The following is a 21,237-nucleotide window of genomic DNA, read 5'->3' as shown; positions in this document are numbered from 1 at the left end:
CCCCACTGGCCGCTTCGTTCGGCTCTGCAGTGCCTGCCCAGCGTCGCCCCCCGTGACGCCCAGCGCATGAGATTGAGAAAATCCCGGTCAGCTGACCATGTGACCTGACCGGGATTTCCTCAGCGGCGCCGCGTCTGCGAGCAGTGCAATGACAAGCGGCCTGTCGGGCCGCTTGTCATTGCACTCTGGTGGGGCACAAGCGGGCCAGGCAGGATCGGCCCGCGGGCCGCATGTTGCCCACCCCCCTACTCTAACCCCAAGTGACTTTTTAATACATTTAAATCACTTCTTGTCCCTCCCTCACCCAACCCACCAGCCACTGTCAGTGCGCAAGATCTTGCTTCCTATTTCATGACAAGATTGAAAAGATCCGAAATGAAATGGTATGCTCTTACACAGTCAGTGACCTGCTCAATTCCCTGCCTGAACCCTCTAACACCTTCTCTTCATTTGATCCTACAAATGAAGATGAAGTATCTGCACTCTTTTCATCTGGCTACTCTACTACCTCTGCCCTTGACTCTATACCCTTACAAATTAGTAAATCTCTGTCTGCTGTGCTCATCCCAACCTTAACTAAAATCTGTAATCTCTCTCTGACTACTGGTATCTATCCTTCTCTGTACAAGCATGCAGTGATTACTCCCATTCTAAAAAAACAAAACTCTGACCCTAACTCTCTCTCAAACTACCGTCCCATCTCTCAGCTCCTATGCCTCTCCAAGCTACTTGAGAGACTTTCCCACACTCGCCTCACACACTTTCTTAACTCACACAGCCTACTGGACCCACTTCAGTCAGGATTTCGTGCCCAACACTCCACAGAGACAGCACTGCCTAAGGTAGTGAATGATGTGGTCACTGCTGAATCTAAAGGCCATTACTCACTACTTATTCTTCTAGATCTATCTGCTGCTTTTGACACTGTTGACCACTCTCTTCTCATACTAACACTACAATCCCTAGGTATTCAGGACACAGCCCTTTCTTGGTTCTCATCCTACCTATCTAATCGCTTCTTCAGTGTTCGTTTCTCTGATTCCACCTCCTCTTCGCTACCTCTCTCAGTTGGAGTACCGCAGGGCTCAGTCTTAGGTCCTCTGCTTTTTTCTATCTATACCACATCTCTTGGCAAACTAATCAACCCTTTCAGATTTCAGTACCATCTGGATACTAAAATCTACCTATCCTCCCTAGATTTGTCACCATCTGTATTGGGCCGTGTCACTGAATGCCTTTCTGCCATTTCATCTTGGATGACATCTCGCCACCTCAAAATTAATATTTCCAAAACAGAATTAATTATATTTCCACCGGCCAATAGTAGTTACCAACCTGATATCTCATCACTGTTGATAACTCCGCAACCATCCCTACCCCACAAGCTCGCTGCCTAGGTGTCATTCTTGACTCTGAACTGTCCTTTGTTCCCTACATTCAATCTGTCTCAAGATCATGTCACATACATCTAAGAAACATATCCAGAATACGACCATATCTTACACAAGACACAGCAAAAACTTTAATCTATGCTCTCATTATCTCCCACATTGATTATTGTAATAGTCTCCTGACTGGTCTTCCCAAACATAGGCTCTCACCACTACAATCTATTTTGAATGCAGCTGCGACGCCAATCTTCCTCGCTAGACGTTCATCGTCTGCAGATCCGCTCTGTCAGTCCCTCCATTGGTTACCGGTATTCTACAGTATTAAATATAAAATACTTTTACTGACATACAAGGCTATTAACCAATCTGCACCAACATACATCTCTTCACTCATCTTAAAATATCGCCCTACCCGACCTGTCCGCTCTGCACAAGATCTGCGTCTCTCATCCACACGCATTACTTGTTCACACTCAAAATTACAGGACTTTATCCAGGCTTCACCCACTCTGTGGAATGCCCTTCCACGCACAATAAGACTCGCCTCTAGTCTCTAAACCTTTAAATGTTCCCTGAAAACTCACCTCTTCAGACAAGCCTACCAAATTCCAGACCCACCCACATAACCTTCAATGCTTCCCTATCCAATTACATCCTCTCTGTACAGTACACATAACATCACATATCTTGTCTTTCTTTACTCTCACACCCTCCTTACACTTGGCCAACATTGCTGGGTGATCATATCATACAACCCATTAAGAACCTAGCAATCTGGTGGACCATTATGCAATAGGTAGCATCTATCCTTGTGTATCAATGCTATTTCCCTATAGATTGTAAGTTTGCGAGCAGGGCCTTCCTACCTCTATGTCTGTCTGTTTTTACCCAGTTCTGTTCTATTACTGTTGTTCTAATTGTAACGAGCAACGGAATATGCTGCGCTATATAAGAAACTGTTAATAAATAATAAATAAAACAAAATATATATAAAAAAAAGAAAAAAAATATACACACACACACAGACAAAAGTTTGGACACACTTTCTCATTCAAATGAATGAGAAAGTGTTTCCAAACTTTTGACTGATATATGTGTGTGTATATGTATGGTTATACATATATATATATATATATATATATATATATATATACATATATATATATATATATATATATATAAAGCACGCTGACATGGTACGCTGTACAGGAGTGGTAGTCAGTTGGTTTTTGGCCATGATTTTGTATATGCACTAAGTAACACGATGTAGCCCCATCTGACCACTATGCAAGCTAGATATCCATTTAGATGACCAGGATACAATAAATAGCTCCCTATTATGGTGAGCAAAATACAGTGCAGAGTCCCAACATACTTCATAATCTTTTACCAGATTTCTGCTCCTAAACCAACCATCACAAAGCTCTGAATTCTATGTATTGCCCTGTCCAGTCCGTACTGAGGTGTAAGCATAACGGCAGGTCCTAGAGACAAAGAAGACAATTATGTGTTTAGTAGAATGGATTATTTCAATGCAGCAGGAGATGCTGATCAATGAATGATCTAAGAAAATGCAGCAGGAAAAGTGCAAATGTGCAGCAGCCAATTTAGAACCCTCTTAATCTGTGGGTGTGCATCTCTTTTCATTGTGTACAAATGGGTCTGATTGCCTGACCGGGGGCCACACCCACGTTCTATTTTATTATTTTCTTTATTGCCACTCATAATGTGCGGAACTAGGCATATTCACGTTAACTCTGCAAGAGTCAACATAATCTATTCAGTTTTTCTTGTTAGAGATACCACCAACTTGGCCCCTGCACTTTTTCCTTACAGTACATACGGAGATGGACAAGCGTTTGTTATGCCAAATTCCATTACAATCTGAAACCTGTGTTGATTTTGTATATAATGACCCTAAAGCATATCTGGGAGGTGCTGTGTTCAAACAATGGGGCAGATGTATTAAGCCTGGAGAAGTGATAAAGCAGTGATAAGTGCAAGGTGATGATGCACCAGCCAATCAGCTCCAATATGTAAATTGACAATTAGGAACTGATTGGCTGGTGCATTATCACTTTAAACGTATCACTGCATTATAATTTCTCCAGGCTTAATACATCTGCCTCAATATTACTTGTCTGTTGAATTTTACAAGACTTATCTAGTACCCAATAACATAACTCAATATATTCATTATAGATGAATATATATAGACAAATATTTCTCTATAGAAAAGCACCAATGTTGTATCATACTTAAACCTATAAATGAAAATAAAATATATTTTCGCTACACCTTTCCTTTCCATGTAACACTGCATGCATTTAAACCCATACAGACTTTGCACTCTCTGAAACTTATCTTCTAGGTATACGTTTAAGCTTATGGTTGATAAAGCGAGCCTGGGACCTGTGGAAGATTTCAAAGAACTTCTCAATTACCTTGAAGAGTATGATAATGATTGGTACATTGGTCTGGTGTCAGACTCCGAGTGGCAAGAGGCAGTTTTACAAGAGAAACCCTACCTGTTCTCTCTGGGCCATGATCCAAACATGGTACGATATCATTTACTATATTAAGTTTTATCTAAGTAGGGATGGATGTTCCATATAACACACCAGAATTTACAGATGAACCAAGACATATATTTGTGAAGAATCCCCCAGGCAGCGGTCTTAATCTCCATCCAGTGATGAGGTAGATGGTGGTACCTCCTCTTGTTGCAGATGACAGGAGGACATATGGATAGGGTATCATACTTTGTAACCATGAACAGATACAAAAATAGGAAGAAATAATCAGAGATGCCAGTGATATCTGACTCCTTAATGTGACACATTTTATTTATAAAGCACTGACATATTATGCAGTGCTGTACAATGAGGGGATCAAGACGCAGTGACATGAAACAAAAGGTGAGGATGACCTTGCAAAAATGAGCTTACAGTCTAGTAGGTATAAAACACTCATAGGGCCAGATGTATTAAGCCTGGATAAGTGATAAAGCAGTGATAAGTGTAAAGTGAAAACACACCAGCCAATCAGATCCTGTCATTGGTAATGAGTTGGCGTGTGCATTATCACCTTCCACTAATCACTGCTTTATCATTTCTCCAGGCTTAATACATCTGCCCCACTGTATGATAGTAGCTGCGCACGGTAAGAGTGGATATTTCATATATAGAAGAAGTGGAGACCACATAAATTATGTGGCAGCATTAAAGGCTGTGTTACAGTGTGAGTGATAAATGCTTGCTGGCTGCCTACGAGGGCTCTGAGCTGAGTGCAGGGAGAGGGGGAACAGTAAAATTTGCGGCTCTTTCTGTCTATACTTTCAGTGGGCCCCATTTTGCAGGCGTGCTGAAGCCAGGGCCTGTGTCTCCTGGCACAGTTTTCCTGGCTTCTGTTGCGTAATTACACAGATGATCTGATGCTGCATCTTTGGACCGCAGCATTTTGTTTACCCAAGACCAGCAGCATTAGCATATTTTTGCACAGCAGCGGCATACACCTCTGTAGAAGGCGTTGTGTGCTAAAAGATATTCTAGCAATATTATTTGGATATTGAAATACTGTTTTTTTATTGTGACTTATTATTTGCACATAGCTAATAGAACAAGTGAAGCAGCAGTACATATCTATATGCTAGGTGATTCATCATGCCCTACGGGCGCTCTTCACACCGTCGTAATGGGCTACGCCCACGTAATCCAAACAGAAAGGGCAAGGTGTAGAATAGTAGTTGTATATTTTATTGTGGTGGAATGGGACGTTTGCTGTTGGTTAAATATAGCATGGCAACAGGAAATGTGATGGTGAATGGTGTGTAGGGCGTTGTGAGTGGGTGAACAGTGTATGCAGGGTACGATGTGAGGTTGTGTGGGAGATATGGAGTTAATGAGGGTGTGGGATGGGCTTGTGGTGTGCAGGGGTTGTTGGACAGGTGGTTGCGTGGGTGTGGGTTTGTGTGTTAAAAGTACAGGTAGTTGTGTAAGGATTATTTTTTTTGCTGTTGGAATTGGCGAATGAGTGCCTTTAGGATATGGCGGTAGTGTTGTGGGGTCACTGGTGTTGTGATGGGTAGACCGAATTAGTTGGTTGCAGAGGGAGGGAGGTGGGTGTGCGATAGGGTTAGGGTGGTGTTGGGCTGGATTTTGGAAGGTGTTGAAGGGAAGGTGCGTGGTGGAGTGTTACTTGTAAGGGGTACGTAGTTTGGCGTGTGGTGTTCTGAATTGCTGGGGGGAATGATTTATGGTGCTTGGGCAAGTGCGTGGAGTGGGTTCGCTGCCTGTATATGTTGTGGCGTAGTGTGAGGGATGGTGGTGGTGACCGGAGGTGCAGTGTGGGATACCGATGTGGGTGGGAGGGGGATGGGGAGGGGGTTTGAAGTTTGCATGGGTGAAGGAGGTGCACATAGGATGGGTGGGTGGATGGTGGAGTGTTTTGTGGGGTTTGTGGTGTGTACAGGGGAAGGCAGGGGAGGGTGTCAGGATGTTTGAGATGGTTAAGGTTGTACTGTGGTGCAGGGGGTGTTGGACGGGTGTTGTATTTGTGGAGGATGGGTGGGTGGTATGGGGTTTGATAAAGCTGAATATTTATCGTATATAAAACCCTTTATGAGGTCTAAGAACAATGTACGCTATTTACGTATGTAGTACCGTAAGGGTACGCTAGTTGCGTATCGATCGCTTAGCCGTGATCTAGACGCTCAAGCGTCACGTTCACTCACGGCCAAGAGATCACAGGCAGACACGTTATTGGCTGTTGACTATCGTAATGATTCGCTATAGCGTAGCGGCGCTCGGGACCACGAGGAGATCACCAGCGATGCAGACGCTCACAACGTTAAACCTTTATATCTATACCTTTAACAATGAGATACACAGTATACTTTAGTGTAGAGACAGAGTGTAAGTGCAACCTGGTGTAACCTAATTAACTACAAAGCTGCTTTAGCGTCACCGACGCTCTGTGAACACTTAACACTATAAGGAATACACAGATACCTGGGTTTAGGGTCCAAAGCCTATTATATGTATTATGACTATTATACTTGCAAAAAGGAATCACAGTACAAATGATACACTACAATATAACAGAGACTACCTAACCAGATAACTACACAATAAATACAATACAATACAATACAATCTAATCAATGGAAAATACGGGAGAAAAGAGAAGGGAGAGAGAGAGAGAGAGATGGCTCACAGGTAAGACAATATGATTACGGAGAAAACTTACGCACAAGGGGAAACGATCGCAAGCGCCTCGATATCCAGCTCCCGGTTATCAGCAATGAGAACCGTTGATGAGAGAGTGAGAGTTGGATATGGTCGGCCCGCTATTTATGCCCCACACACAATACAATTCAATGGTCCCTACAATCTCATTGTTCATTAGACACAGGAATTCGGCTTCGCATTATAACAAAAGGTCATAGGTTGATTCATACAGGTGGGCTGTCTTGTATCAGTGGCCTTGGTTATGCAAAACAAAGGGTGATGACTAACACATTCCTGTCTTCTGGAGAGCTATTGTTTGGCGAATACAAAACAAAACCCTGTCTCTGGGTTTTGTTCAATATTCATGATGTCCACTTTCAGTTGAGACAATGACATCTCAGCCATCATTCTCCTGGATACAAACCCTAACCCATTCGTAAACACAGGTGTTGGCCCTCCTCATTGAGTCTCAAAGCTCAGCGTAATTAAAGGCTATTGTACTCCGTCTGCGGGAAAGATACTGATTTGGAGTACAATTAATCTTCAATTACTATTCCTGTGCTTACCTTATGCATGTGAAGATGTGAGGCCCTCCCAACATGCAAACTATTGTTTGGGGGATCTCTAAGGTCAAAGAGCCATTTGAGACCCACTGATACCTGTTTCCAACTGTTACTAAGTAAGAACAAATAATAGTAAATGGACATAACTTCTTATGTCCATAACTATTCGCACGAGCGATTAATCCGCTCCAAACCAACACCGGAATATTGCTATTTAAATACTCTTCCGATGGGTACCAAACACCACTGTATGACCCCTGTTAGACCCTTCGCACAATACAAAGAGGAATCCCTCTGTTCAGGAACATGCTATATTAACCAAACTTTCAGAATCTATCAAAGGGACCATGATCTACAAAATACATTATTACTGAAAATATGTAACGATTGAGTCGCACGCTACGACTACACAAACTTTACCGTAAATACGCATACCGTGCACCAGCGGGTGCACGCAACTGCGGGTATGCGCCTTCACGGGAGAGCGCACGCATGCGCAGCGCGGACCAGTGTGAGGTGCAAATATGGCAGTGTGCATAGAGATATTTTTCTGACTTTGACAGTCTACCCTTTGGCAGTCAATAATAACTGCCACCTTCTAAAACATTTCAAAAGGAGAAAAATATATGTCAGGGGTTAATTCATTTCTATGGTTGGGTAAGGGAGGAGAGAGGAGAAGGTGTGAAGAGGGTATGACCTAGTGAGATAGCAGAAGCATGTGTGTATGAGTCCATGTTTGGGGGGTCATGTATCATCGTGCCGTACGTGTTGTAAATCAAGCTTCAAGGTATTGCGAAGTATACATTTGAATTCCTTCTTATCCCGTATTAAGGGTCTGTGGATGGGCTGTCAAACTCTACCGAGCTCATTTCGGCTTTCAGTTGTAACAAAATGGGGAAGCACATTTTAGTTGATGATACATGAATGGGGGAATATGTGATTGCTGATATCTGTGCCTGTATTCCCTATACTATGTGTGTCATTACCTGAGGGTTGTAGAAATGAAGAAAAGACATAATTACGGTAAATGCGGTGGTATTCTATGTCAGGTTAATGTACATCTGTCGGTTGAAGTTTTGTTCGGTATCAGTTGAAAGTCGTCTTCTTTGCGCTGTTTTGCTCATTAGGCGTGAGCAATAAGCTTTGTCAATGCCATTAGATTTACAAAAAATGTTGGGCTAGCGTAATTTTAAGAATTCTAGGGAAACTGGGGATCCATGGCAAAGTTCATCAAGTGTCCATATCTCAAGTGGTCAAAACTTCTCCTTTGGTCTATCCGTTGTCTGTATAGCGTCTCATCAACTTCCTCGTCCAAGGGGGTCTTGTTATCTTGGAGAAAAACCAGAAAAACAGGTGAAAGAAACGGACCGTAGAAATCGCATTTTCATCACATCATTGTTTCTATCGTTGGGTCATAAATCAAATCCAGGTTAATTACAGTTTCCTCACTCCTCAAACTCATCACTCTGGTACTTTGTTTGCACCTCATTAAAGCCTGCCCGCATCTAAATATCAATCCAATCGATATAACGACACCTAAAATACATAGGAGAAACTTCCCAACATCCATTATGACTCCTTGAGCCCAGTCTCCCAAACCGGAGAACCAATTTCGCGGGTTCAACCATGACACCCAACCAGTCAGCTCATTACCTACAGCAGCAAGAGTGAGATTGTGTTTTCGGCAAAATTCCCACTTTAATTGGAGAATATCGTCCATCTTTTGGTCTATGACCTCTACCGGATCCTCGGTGCTATTTGTGATATACGTGCAACACTTCACGCCGTACTGTGTTGCCAATGTAACACAATATCCGCCTGTCACTGCTGTGAGGTAATTAAGAACCATTCTATGCTGTACCAGTTCTGTTTTATAAGCTTGAAGTTCTCTTCCAGTATATCTAAACGTGTCATCATACATTTCAGTGATATTATCTAACAAATTGGCGAGTGCGGAAATGTATCTATAATTCATCACTCCTCGAGCGGTGCGAGTGAGATCTAACGCCACCAGAACCTGAATCCCGGTGGATTCATGGATCAGATCAGAGGCCGGATGCTCTAACCTTTCTGACAGTTGTCTTTTAACGAGGTGCTCGTAATGAGTGTGAGTATAAGGAGCTTGGGCACCACGGTGTATGTCTTTCATTTTATCATGAGTTACAGTCATTACTTCAGGCAATACTCTTCCAATATAACACAATCCTTCAGAGTTTGGGGCAAGCCACTTGTACGCCTTTCTCCCGCATATGAAATATGCATCATCGGGGAGAACATATGGGACGGAGAAAGACATTACCATATTACACACCTTCCAGGTGAAATCTCCTAGCCCTAATTCTTCCATCTGCTTAATGCACGTATCAGGTTGTACGATATGTGCACAGTATCCTGGTGATACTTCTCCAACTCTAGTAATCCTATTTCCTAAGGTGTATCTATACCGGAAGGATTTTCCTCTACTGGCTATGTGGCGTACAAGCTCTGTATCTGTAGGCATTCTATCTGCTCTATGCGAAAAGGTCATGGTGTGGTTACTCCATGACACTTCCCAATTTCCCGGCTTTCTGGGATTGGAGATGTTAAAACATAATAGGGACCTATCCACGTGGTATTGGTGGAGCTTCAAACTAGGAGGGCTGGAGATATTAAACCTCCGGTCCACCGGTCTCCCACCCTTTAGCTCAAGTACCTCCCCTATCGTTAAAGGAAATGGTACTAGCCCTGATTTTGCTATGACCTTGAGGTACTTGAGAGCATACCCAACAATCTGTTTTATTTAACACATTACCCACTAAGGAGTGATAGTCACTCAATGGATGCCGGTCCATATGGATATTAAAACTGGATTGGCATTTCTTTATACACCCATCCTCAATGATATTGTCACAGAGCCTACAGATACAGTTTTTTCTTAAACTAACAATCCTTCAAAACGTTTGCAAATAACAAGGTTGTTAGATCGTGCCCGGTACTCGCCTTTGCTTGGTGATTGGGTTGCTATTGGAAATTTACACCTCCGTCTCAGTCATCAGGACCTTTCTGGATCCTTTCTCGACCTCACTGGTACTCTCACCGAAACAGACTGCTCTGGTCAACATCATGGTTAACGGGAAAATCCATATCACAGTCTCTTGGGGCAAGTCCATCTTACAGGAGGAGAAAAGAAGAATTTTGTAAAGGGGGTATAAGAAAACAGTTTGAGGGGGAGAGAACTTGTTACGATAATAAGTTCTCTCGTCTTGTTGTTCTTCTTGTTCTGCTGTCCTCTCAAAGGTGCCGTCTCTCAGTCTTCCAAACGATCATTTTGGTGACGCAATATTCCTTCCTAACCAGCGATCTTTCTGTAAGGAGCAAAAATCTGGCATTACCATTGGTCCAACTGAGGGGTGACATACCATCTTTAAACCATGAAAACATCAGTGAGAAGAGAGAGAAAATAAAAAACAAAAGAGATAGAGAACAATTCATGTGCATATATACATTACATAACTCGACAATAACCATCAATAAGAGAAGAGAAACAAAGCATTTTTAAACATTGTCAACATTAAGAAAACATTGTTAGCATTAGAAAAACATTGTCAGACTTATTAGGCTGTCATATCTACGTGTCTAATGGTCTCCTTGAGCAGTCCCTCCCCACCAGCACCTGCATTACTCCACTGTTTGTATCTGGCCAGAAATACATTGTGGCGGAGAGGTCCTGCTGGGGTTTGGTAGGCTTCTGCAAGGACCAAGTGGATATGCAAAGTGTGAATTCTTACCACTAATTGTCAGAGATGGGGATAGAGAGAGAGAGAAAAACATTTTTCTTCACAAATACATTTACAACGTTTCACCTGGTCATTCCTGTGTCTTCAGTGAATGACCTCCCAATTTATTAACCGTTACCTCAGGCTTACCGTCAGTCTTAATGATCACCTTCCCTGCCTATGTGATCCCTGATTATAATTGTGTGTGTTTTAATTTTGCTCATTTCTTGGTCTAGGGGGTCTAACTTTATGTGGGTTATTACAGTTGCTGGCATAATGCCCTTCTTTTCTACAATGGTAACAAATCCTTGGCTTTCTCCATGTGCTAGGGGCCTGGGGTTCTGGTCGACTTGAAGCATCCTCTAGTGCTTGGATGTTCAGTGTCATCAACCGCTCTCCCTGCGCTTCCCTGGTTCTTTGGATATTTCGGTCATGCTCGATAGCGGACTCTCTTAATACCGCAACCGAGATACCACTCCAATGAGGTATTGAGGTTTGTACCCTAATTTTTAGTGTGTCTTTTAAGTTGTTCATTAATACGGACACAGCTACCTCTCTGTGGTGTACATTAGTTTCAATGTCATCTATACCAGTGTACCTAGCCATATCCTGCAGAGCCCGGTGAAAATACTCTTCTGCGGATTCAACTTCTTTTTGTTTTATTGTAAAGATTTTATTCCACTTTACTACTGTAGGAAAATATTCTTTCAACTGTAGATTGATTCTTTTTACATTATCTTGGTTATACTCGTTTGTTAGTGGCACTTCCTCATCTAGCTTACAATCAGCGATAAATTTCAATGAATCAACATCGGGGGGTAAACATGCCCTCAAAACTGTCCTCCAATCTTTGTTACTTGGCTCTGCAGTATGTCCTAGCACTCTAATGTATCTTTGACAAGCAACTAAGTCTTTCCTGGGATCAGGAAATTCAGACAGAATTGCTCTTAATTCTGTTCGGGAAAAAGGGCAGTACATGGCGATGTTCCTGACAGGAGTGAATCCTGAAATGTTAGTTTTCCCATTTGGTACTGCGATTACCCTAACAGGATTAAGTCCAGTAACGTCATTCTGAATTGATTTTACGATATAAGGTACATTTGTTTGTGCGTGATGTATAATACCATACGTACCTGTGGACACGACCTCACCTGACCCTCCATTACGGGGTTTGTTTACAGTCTTTACCGATTGGGTCGCGTCCACCTGGATGTCTTGTGTGATGGCTTCTGGAAATGGTGCCGACATCGTTCTGGGCTCACTTTCTTGTTGGTGTTCCTGAGGAAAGTTTAACATGGGGTGCGACTTGCATGGGTTAATAGTTGTACATTCAACAGTATTACAATTATCTTTGTTACATTTATTACACTTATTCTTATCATCTATACTACAGTTGCTAAGAGCGTTTTTATTGTTCACCCTTGTGCTTTTCTCCGCAACCACAATCCCCTCCATTGTCATGTCTCTCCTCTCAAGATGAAAGTTAGGTGAGTAAGTTACATTTCTCTGCATTTCACTCTCCTGTTGCCATATCTGTAAACAATCATAATGCTTGATTCGTCTCTTTGCTGATTTAATGAGACATATCCTTCGCCTTAAATTATGCAACACCTCTGAGTTAAAACTACCTATCCCGGGAAATGGTACCTTATCCCCCGCAGTCATTCGTGTCCATTCATCACAAAAGGTCTCAGAGTGGGGACCATATTTCCCCCACATTACTAACCGAGCAGACCCTCGGGGTCTGCAAGCCTCTGGAGTCTGAATCCTGACCTCCGACCGTCTCTGTGTTGTGCACTTGGCTGCCATTGTGGACCTTTTTAACACAGAAAAACTTCCTAAAATGCACCAAACACAGAACTTCGTTGGAAATCCTTAAAGCTCTTCCACTGAACTTCTTCTGCTCCGGGTATCTCCGTTCCGCCTTCTAGCAGACACGTGTAGCCGTTGCAGGCCCTATCTCTAGAGATTTTCCTGAGAAAATTCCCTTCCTTTTTCTTTTACACAAATCACGCTTGCATGTGCTCCCTACAACACGTATGAGGGCAAGATTTACGCATGGATATACGACCTCATATCACGTTGCATTATTGGTCACACATACAACCGTGCGGTCCAATCGTACCACTTATAGACACTTGTTGCCCATAAATGGTAGGATCATTGGAGTCTCTCTACTGTGCTCCAAAACAGCCAGAGCGTAATACAACGAAAACTTTATCACACTCTGTTGCACGTTTTCACTTCAGACCGTGCTCATAGATCACACAGCCTCACAAAGTCCACAAAGCGGGGTTCAATACCGTTTTATCACACAGATCACAAAGTCCACAAAGCGGGATTCAATACACTCATACCGTTTTCAACCCACTATCATTCTTATAGTTTTCTGATCAGAAAAATCATTTCCCGTAGTCTGATAGCTCTCCCCAGAGGTGTTACAGTAAAGTAAGTTATTTAAACTAAGTTTTGGAAAGCTGAAATCAATTTGTGCTATTTACCGCGTTGCGCTATTTATCGCGTTGCGCTATTTATCGCCTGTTAAAGTCAACTTGTGGTTTGAGTTACGTGGGCGTACACAGACGCTCCGTTGTGTAATATACGCAAGCGTGCGTCGGCCTTTGGATTGTGTACGCAAGTCTTTGTTAGAGACACGTGTACGCAAAGCAAAGATCCACCGTAACACAATTTATACTTTTATCAATGTAGATGATCCTTGATCATCTACCGCGCACCACACTGACAAGCTGTGTGTTTGTCTATACTTTAACTATATTACTTTTACTCAAACTATTGAAATAGCGGCAAATCTCTCTCAGCACGTTTATTAACTATAAAACTGGCAGACAGGAGAGTGATATACGAAAATACACAAATGAAAAAGAAATGCAGATATATATGTGTGTGCGTGTGTCCGCAAGACAGAAAAATAAACAGTTTTAAAAGACTATCGTTTTGTTCTTACCTCCGGTTCCCGGATTCCTTCAGCACCCTTTACTAAGCGAAGCAGACGCTTATCCCGTCAGCACTACGAGGAATATAACCTCCCGCCTTTTGCTGAGGGATAATGTCTGCTGATTCTACCTAGTGCAGATATGTGAAGGACTGGACGGCCCCCAATTGATAAAGCTGAATATTTATCGTATATAAAACCCTTTATGAGGTCTAAGAACAATGTACGCTATTTACGTATGTAGTACCGTAAGGGTACGCTAGTTGCGTATCGATCGCTTAGCCGTGATCTAGACGCTCAAGCGTCACGTTCACTCACGGCCAAGAGATCACAGGCAGACACGTTATTGGCTGTTGACTATCGTAATGATTCGCTATAGCGTAGCGGCGCTCGGGACCACGAGGAGATCACCAGCGATGCAGACGCTCACAACGTTAAACCTTTATATCTATACCTTTAACAATGAGATACACAGTATACTTTAGTGTAGAGACAGAGTGTAAGTGCAACCTGGTGTAACCTAATTAACTACAAAGCTGCTTTAGCGTCACCGACGCTCTGTGAACACTTAACACTATAAGGAATACACAGATACCTGGGTTTAGGGTCCAAAGCCTATTATATGTATTATGACTATTATACTTGCAAAAAGGAATCACAGTACAAATGATACACTACAATATAACAGAGACTACCTAACCAGATAACTACACAATAAATACAATACAATACAATACAATCTAATCAATGGAAAATACGGGAGAAAAGAGAAGGGAGAGAGAGAGAGAGAGATGGCTCACAGGTAAGACAATATGATTACGGAGAAAACTTACGCACAAGGGGAAACGATCGCAAGCGCCTCGATATCCAGCTCCCGGTTATCAGCAATGAGAACCGTTGATGAGAGAGTGAGAGTTGGATATGGTCGGCCCGCTATTTATGCCCCACACACAATACAATTCAATGGTCCCTACAATCTCATTGTTCATTAGACACAGGAATTCGGCTTCGCATTATAACAAAAGGTCATAGGTTGATTCATACAGGTGGGCTGTCTTGTATCAGTGGCCTTGGTTATGCAAAACAAAGGGTGATGACTAACACATTCCTGTCTTCTGGAGAGCTATTGTTTGGCGAATACAAAACAAAACCCTGTCTCTGGGTTTTGTTCAATATTCATGATGTCCACTTTCAGTTGAGACAATGACATCTCAGCCATCATTCTCCTGGATACAAACCCTAACCCATTCGTAAACACAGGTGTTGGCCCTCCTCATTGAGTCTCAAAGCTCAGCGTAATTAAAGGCTATTGTACTCCGTCTGCGGGAAAGATACTGATTTGGAGTACAATTAATCTTCAATTACTATTCCTGTGCTTACCTTATGCATGTGAAGATGTGAGGCCCTCCCAACATGCAAACTATTGTTTGGGGGATCTCTAAGGTCAAAGAGCCATTTGAGACCCACTGATACCTGTTTCCAACTGTTACTAAGTAAGAACAAATAATAGTAAATGGACATAACTTCTTATGTCCATAACTATTCGCACGAGCGATTAATCCGCTCCAAACCAACACCGGAATATTGCTATTTAAATACTCTTCCGATGGGTACCAAACACCACTGTATGACCCCTGTTAGACCCTTCGCACAATACAAAGAGGAATCCCTCTGTTCAGGAACATGCTATATTAACCAAACTTTCAGAATCTATCAAAGGGACCATGATCTACAAAATACATTATTACTGAAAATATGTAACGATTGAGTCGCACGCTACGACTACACAAACTTTACCGTAAATACGCATACCGTGCACCAGCGGGTGCACGCAACTGCGGGTATGCGCCTTCACGGGAGAGCGCACGCATGCGCAGCGCGGACCAGTGTGAGGTGCAAATATGGCAGTGTGCATAGAGATATTTTTCTGACTTTGACAGGTTATTGGGGGTGGGTGATGGGCTTGCGGTGTGCGGGGGGGGGGGGGGTGTAGGACAGGTGGTTGTGGGTTTGTGTGTTAAAGGTAGTGGTGGGTGTGTTGTGTTTTTTGTTTACCCTAGTGGTGTGAGGGTGATGGGGGCAGGAGTGGTTGTTGTTGTTGGGTGGTGGTGTAGCCAAGATGGGTAAAGTGTTTTGTGTGAGGTGGTGTGGGGGGGGGGGGGGGGGAGAGGGAAGGGTGGAGGGTGAGTGTGTGTGTGTGTGTAAGGTAGAAGTGGTAGCTGTGTTTGTGTGCTGATAGTGAGTGTTAGGCTGAAGTGGGAGTACACATTGTGGGATGTTTGCGGTCCGTTGTCCAGCGGGGGTGTTGGGTAAGCCACATGCATTTGTGGGGTGTGGGGGCAGCAGCCAGTGCACGCTGGTAGAGAGGCAGGTGCGGCGTGCTATGGGGTGAAGGTGCACGGCATGTGCAGCAATGCGTTGGTCCGTTCCACATCAGCGTGTGACGGCGGCTCCTGGGCAGCGTGTACATCTGTGAGCTGGTGAGGGGGTGGTGCGGAGGGAGGCTCCTGTCCAGCGGTTACCGTGAGTGGCTGGAGGTGGGAGCTGGGGACGGGGTATTGCAGAGGCAGGGTTGCGTGGTGCGGTCGTCAGCCGGCTCCCGTCCAGCGGTTCCCCTGAGTGGCTTGAGGTGGGAGCTGGGGACGGGGTGTTGTGTTTCTGTGGCGCGGGTGTCAGTGGGCTCCCGGGCAGTGTGTTCCGACAGTGGCTAGATGTGGGAGCTAATAACGGTGTTGGGGTGTGAGGTGTGGGTGTCATTAGGGGTGTGGGTGGCTGTGTGTTGCGGGGAAAGCAAGGGAGGGGTGTATGGGGTGGGTGTGTATTGTGGTACCATGCATGGTGGGGCGTCCGTTCAGTGGTGGTTTCCTCTGATGATGGTGGACGGATTCTGTGGCTGCTACTGCTGCAGCTGTCCACCTCCCTACGTGTAGGTAGTGTAGTGCTGGCACAGGGCAGAAGCAGGTGACTCCACCCAGCGTTACAGGGCCAGGCACAGAGTCACAGATTTTGCCTAATATATAGGCGATTCACTGCATGTGGCAGATATAGGGGAGAATTCAGTCAGCCCGATAACAAAATAAAAATCTGTTTGCAATTCTTTTTTCTGCTGCGGGGTACACTGGGCTCCACAAGGAAAGACATAGGGGTGTAGAGTAGGATCTTGATCCGAGGCACCAACAGGCTCAAAAGCTTTGACTGTTCCCAGAATGCATAGCGCCGCCTCCTCTATAACCCCGCCTCCCTGCACAGGAGCTCAGTTTTGTAGTTGGTGCTGCAGATAGCAGGCACATAACAGAGGGGCTGCTCTGGGCAGCCCTAAGAAGAGCTTTTTTGAGAAGAAAAGTGAAGACTTCAAGGGCTGTGGCAGTGTGTACATGTCTAGTGACATTCAGTGCTGCAGCTCCATCTCTCCCCAGCGGCGCTATACACTCTCGAGCCCTGGTTGCCGGGTAACTACAGCAGGAGGCTCCGGTTTTCTTCTGGTCAGGCACACACGATGGGGGCTCTCCGGGATCGCGTGGCCGCGCTTCGGTAGGTGGTGAGTGGGACCCGCTCGCGGGACCCGTACTTTATCGCGATCCGGCGCGGTCAGTGGGAGGCGGGCCGCGCGCGCTGGCGGTGGACACTGTGGCAGTACAGGCGATCCCACTAGATCACCAGGGCATGGGTGCAGGTCAGGTTTTCCCTGAAAACCTTTTTATGTGTAGCCCGCAGTACCTGGTAGTTATACCTGGAGCCCCTCCCCCAGCCCCAGGGCGCCATTTCCAGCAAATGTTCCCGCCCTGGAGCTGCATATCTGTCTCTCCCTCACTCCCTGTCAGTGTGTGGGCGCCATTTCTCTCAGCTACACTGTTCCTGGGACTGCTTGGGCAAATCCTCCTGTGTAAAGCCGCCTGGTTGTCAGCGCTGTGACTTTACATGACACTTAAGTATTCTACATGTCAATTAGACAGTGTTAGTTAAGAAAGAGTGCATTTAGTCAGGGTTCTCTGGTACAAGTACCCTGTAATATACATCCAGTTCTTACTGTGCAGTGTTATATCTATTGACTACATAGCTATATATATAAGCTGGTCCAGTGCAGTATTATTGTTAGTAATAACCTCTGCATTGTTTAACTGTGACTATATGTGTGTGCATTAGCTTGCTGAGTGGTTTCCATTTCGTGTCTCTCACTCAACTTGCTATCCCTATATTCTATAACCTATGGGGGCTTGGTGCGTCAGGTTTTATATTTATATAGGATTTTCACAAGATATACTTTAATACGTATTTCTCTCTGTGATTTTAGTCACTATATCTCTCCTGTATCTCTGCTTGTGCTGACTACACTGCGCAGGGGTTTGGGTAAGAGGTATTGTGCTGCTGACAATTGTACTGTGTTACCTGATACTGCAAGTCATATCATGTCTGCTTCTGAGGGTAACGGTTCTGGGGCTGAACACACTGCCGGTGTTGCTGAAGCCACAGATCCCTATGAGGAGACTATAGCAGCTGTGGGCTCTGGTTCTGGGGGCTCCTTGCCCCCCAGTGGGACTGTGGCAACGGGGGTACATAATGACCCACTGTGGGCTACTTTCTCCACGCTTTTACATACATACGCTAGTTACTAAACTAACACACCCTATGGGACCTCCTATGCCGGTGCAACCGTATGTGGTCCCCGCAGCTAACCCGCTGTGGGCGGATAATTTGTCTGCTCAATTGAAGAAGTTGAACCAGTCCCTGACTACTAAAAAGTCTGACCCTCGCTCGCCTAAGAGCAAGGGGTCCTCTAAGCGAGCTCTTATCTCCTCACAATCAACTGCTGTCACTGACACCTCGTCTGATGAAGACGGCACTTACACTGACCCCACAGGTTCTGACTCAGATACGGCTGATGGGGAGGGTAGTTCACATGTGGATGTTCATGATCTTTTGGAGGCTATTAAGTTGATTTTACAGATTACGGATGATCCCGAGCCATCCTTCCCTCCTAAGAAACCAGATAGGTTCAAGCGTCAGAAGGTGGTTAAATAAGAATTTACTCACCGGTAATTCTATTTCTCGTAGTCCGTAGTGGATGCTGGGAACTCCGTAAGGACCATGGGGAATAGCGGGCTCCGAAGGAGGCTGGGCACTCTAGAAAGATTTAGGACTACCTGGTGTGCACTGGCTCCTCCCACTATGACCCTCCTCCAAGCCTCAGTTAGGACACCGTGCCCGGACGAGCAGACATAATAAGGAAGGATTTAGAATCCCGGGTAAGACTCTTACCAGCCACACCAATCACACCGTACAACTCGTGATACTATATCCAGTTTGACAGTATGAAAACAACTGAGCCTCTCAACAGATGGCTCAACAATAACCCTTTAGTTAACAATAACTATTTACAAGTATTGCAGACAATCCGCACTTGGGATGGGCGCCCAGCATCCACTACGGACTACGAGAAATAGAATTACCGGTGAGTAAATTCTTATTTTCTCTAACGTCCTAGTGGATGCTGGGAACTCCGTAAGGACCATGGGGATTATACCAAAGCTCCCAAATGGGCGGGAGAGTGCGGATGACTCTGTAGCACCGAATGAGAGAACTCCAGGTCCTCCTCAGCCAGGGTATCAAATTTGTAGAATTTTGCAAATGTGTTTGCCCCTGACCAAGTAGCTGCTCGGCAAAGTTGTAAAGCCGAGACCCCTCGGGCAGCCGCCCAAGATGAGCCCACCTTCCTTGTGGAATGGGCATTTACAGATTTTGGCTGTGGCATGCCTGCCACAGAATGTGCAAGCTGAATTGTACTACAAATCCAGCGAGCAATAGACTGCTTAGAAGCAGGAGCACCCAGCTTGTTGGGTGCATACAGGATAAACAGCGAGTCAGATTTTCTGACTCCAGCCGTCCTGGAAACATATATTTTCAGGGCCCTGACAACGTCTAGCAACTTGGAGTCCTCCAAATCCTTAGTAGCCGCAGGCACCACAATAGGCTGGTTCAGGTGAAACGCTGACACCACCTTAGGGAGAAACTGGGGACGAGTCCTCAATTCTGCCCTATCCATATGGAAAATCAGATAAGGGCTTTTACATGATAAAGCCGCCAATTCTGATACTCGCCTGGCTGAAGCCAAGGCCAATAACATGACCACTTTCCACGTGAGATATTTCAGATCCACGGTTTTTAGTGGCTCAAACCAATGTGATTTTAAGAAACTCAACATCACGTTGAGATCCCAAGGTGCCACAGGAGGCACAAATGGGGGCTGAATATGCAGCACTCCTTTCACAAATGCCTGAACTTCAGGTACTGAAGCTAGTTCTTTTTGAAAGAAAATCGACAGAGCCGAGATCTGTACTTTAATGGAGCCTAGTTTTAGGCCCATATTCACTCCTGCTTGCAGGAAATGCAGAAATCGACCTAGTTGAAATTCCTCTGTTGGGGCCTTTTTGGCCTCGCACCATGCAACATATTTCCGCCATATGCGGTGATAATGCTTTGCCGTAACATCTTTCCTGGCCTTAATAAGCGTAGGAATGACTTCTTCCGGAATACCCTTTTCCTTTAGGATCCGGTGTTCAACCGCCATGCCGTCAAACGCAGCCGCGGTAAGTCTTGGAACAGACAGGGCCCCTGTTGTAGCAGGTCCTGTCTGAGCGGTAGAGGCCACGGGTCCTCTGAGAGCATCTCTTGAAGTTCCGGGTACCACGCTCGTCTTGGCCAATCCGGAACCACGAGAATGGTGTTTACTCCTCGCTTTCTTATTATTCTCAATACCTTTGGTATGAGAGGCAGAGGAGGGAACACATAAACCGACTGGTACACCCACGGTGTCACTAGAGCGTCCACAGCTATCGCCTGAGGGTCTTTTTAACTTTTTGTTGAGGCGGGACGCCATCATGTCCACCTGTGGTTTTTCCCAACGGTTTACCAGCATCTGGAAGACTTCTGGATGAAGTCCCCACTCTCCCGGGTGGAGGTCGTGTCTGCTGAGGAAGTCTGCTTCCCAGTTGTCCACTCCCGGAATGAACACTGCTGACAGTGCTAGTACATGATTCTCCGCCCATCGGAGAATTCTTGTGGCTTCCGCCATCGCCATCCTGCTTCTTGTGCCGCCCTGTCGATTTACATGGGCGACTGCCGTGATGTTGTCTGACTGGATCAGCACCGGCTGGTGTAGGAGCAGGGATTTTGCTTGACTCAGGGCATTGTAGATGGCCCTTAGTTCCAGAATATTTATGTGAAGGGAAGTCTCCTGACTCGACCATAGTCCTTGGAAGTTTCTTCCCTGTGTGACTGCCCCCCAGCCTCGAAGGCTGGCATCCGTGGTCACCAGGACCCAGTCCTGTATGCCGAACCTGCGGCCCTCTA

General features: G+C 44.9%; 1 protein-coding gene across 2 annotated transcripts in view; it reads left to right on the top strand.

The window, feature by feature from the left end:
- PCNX4 (pecanex 4) overlaps positions 1-21,237 on the top strand; it is a 241,290-nt gene that overhangs the window by 204,519 nt on the left and 15,534 nt on the right. For both annotated transcript variants that reach the window (XM_063947762.1, XM_063947761.1), the window contains one exon: positions 3,763-3,949. In XM_063947762.1, coding sequence (XP_063803832.1) covers positions 3,763-3,949 — 187 coding nt within the window. The remainder of the gene's footprint in view (positions 1-3,762; positions 3,950-21,237) is intronic.

Source organism: Pseudophryne corroboree, chromosome 12 (genome assembly GCF_028390025.1).
Source record: "Pseudophryne corroboree isolate aPseCor3 chromosome 12, aPseCor3.hap2, whole genome shotgun sequence".
NCBI classification, from domain to species: Eukaryota; Metazoa; Chordata; class Amphibia; order Anura; family Myobatrachidae; genus Pseudophryne; species Pseudophryne corroboree.
Note: the sequence above shows the minus strand (reverse complement) of the source record. Positions and strands in the feature narration are given on the sequence as shown.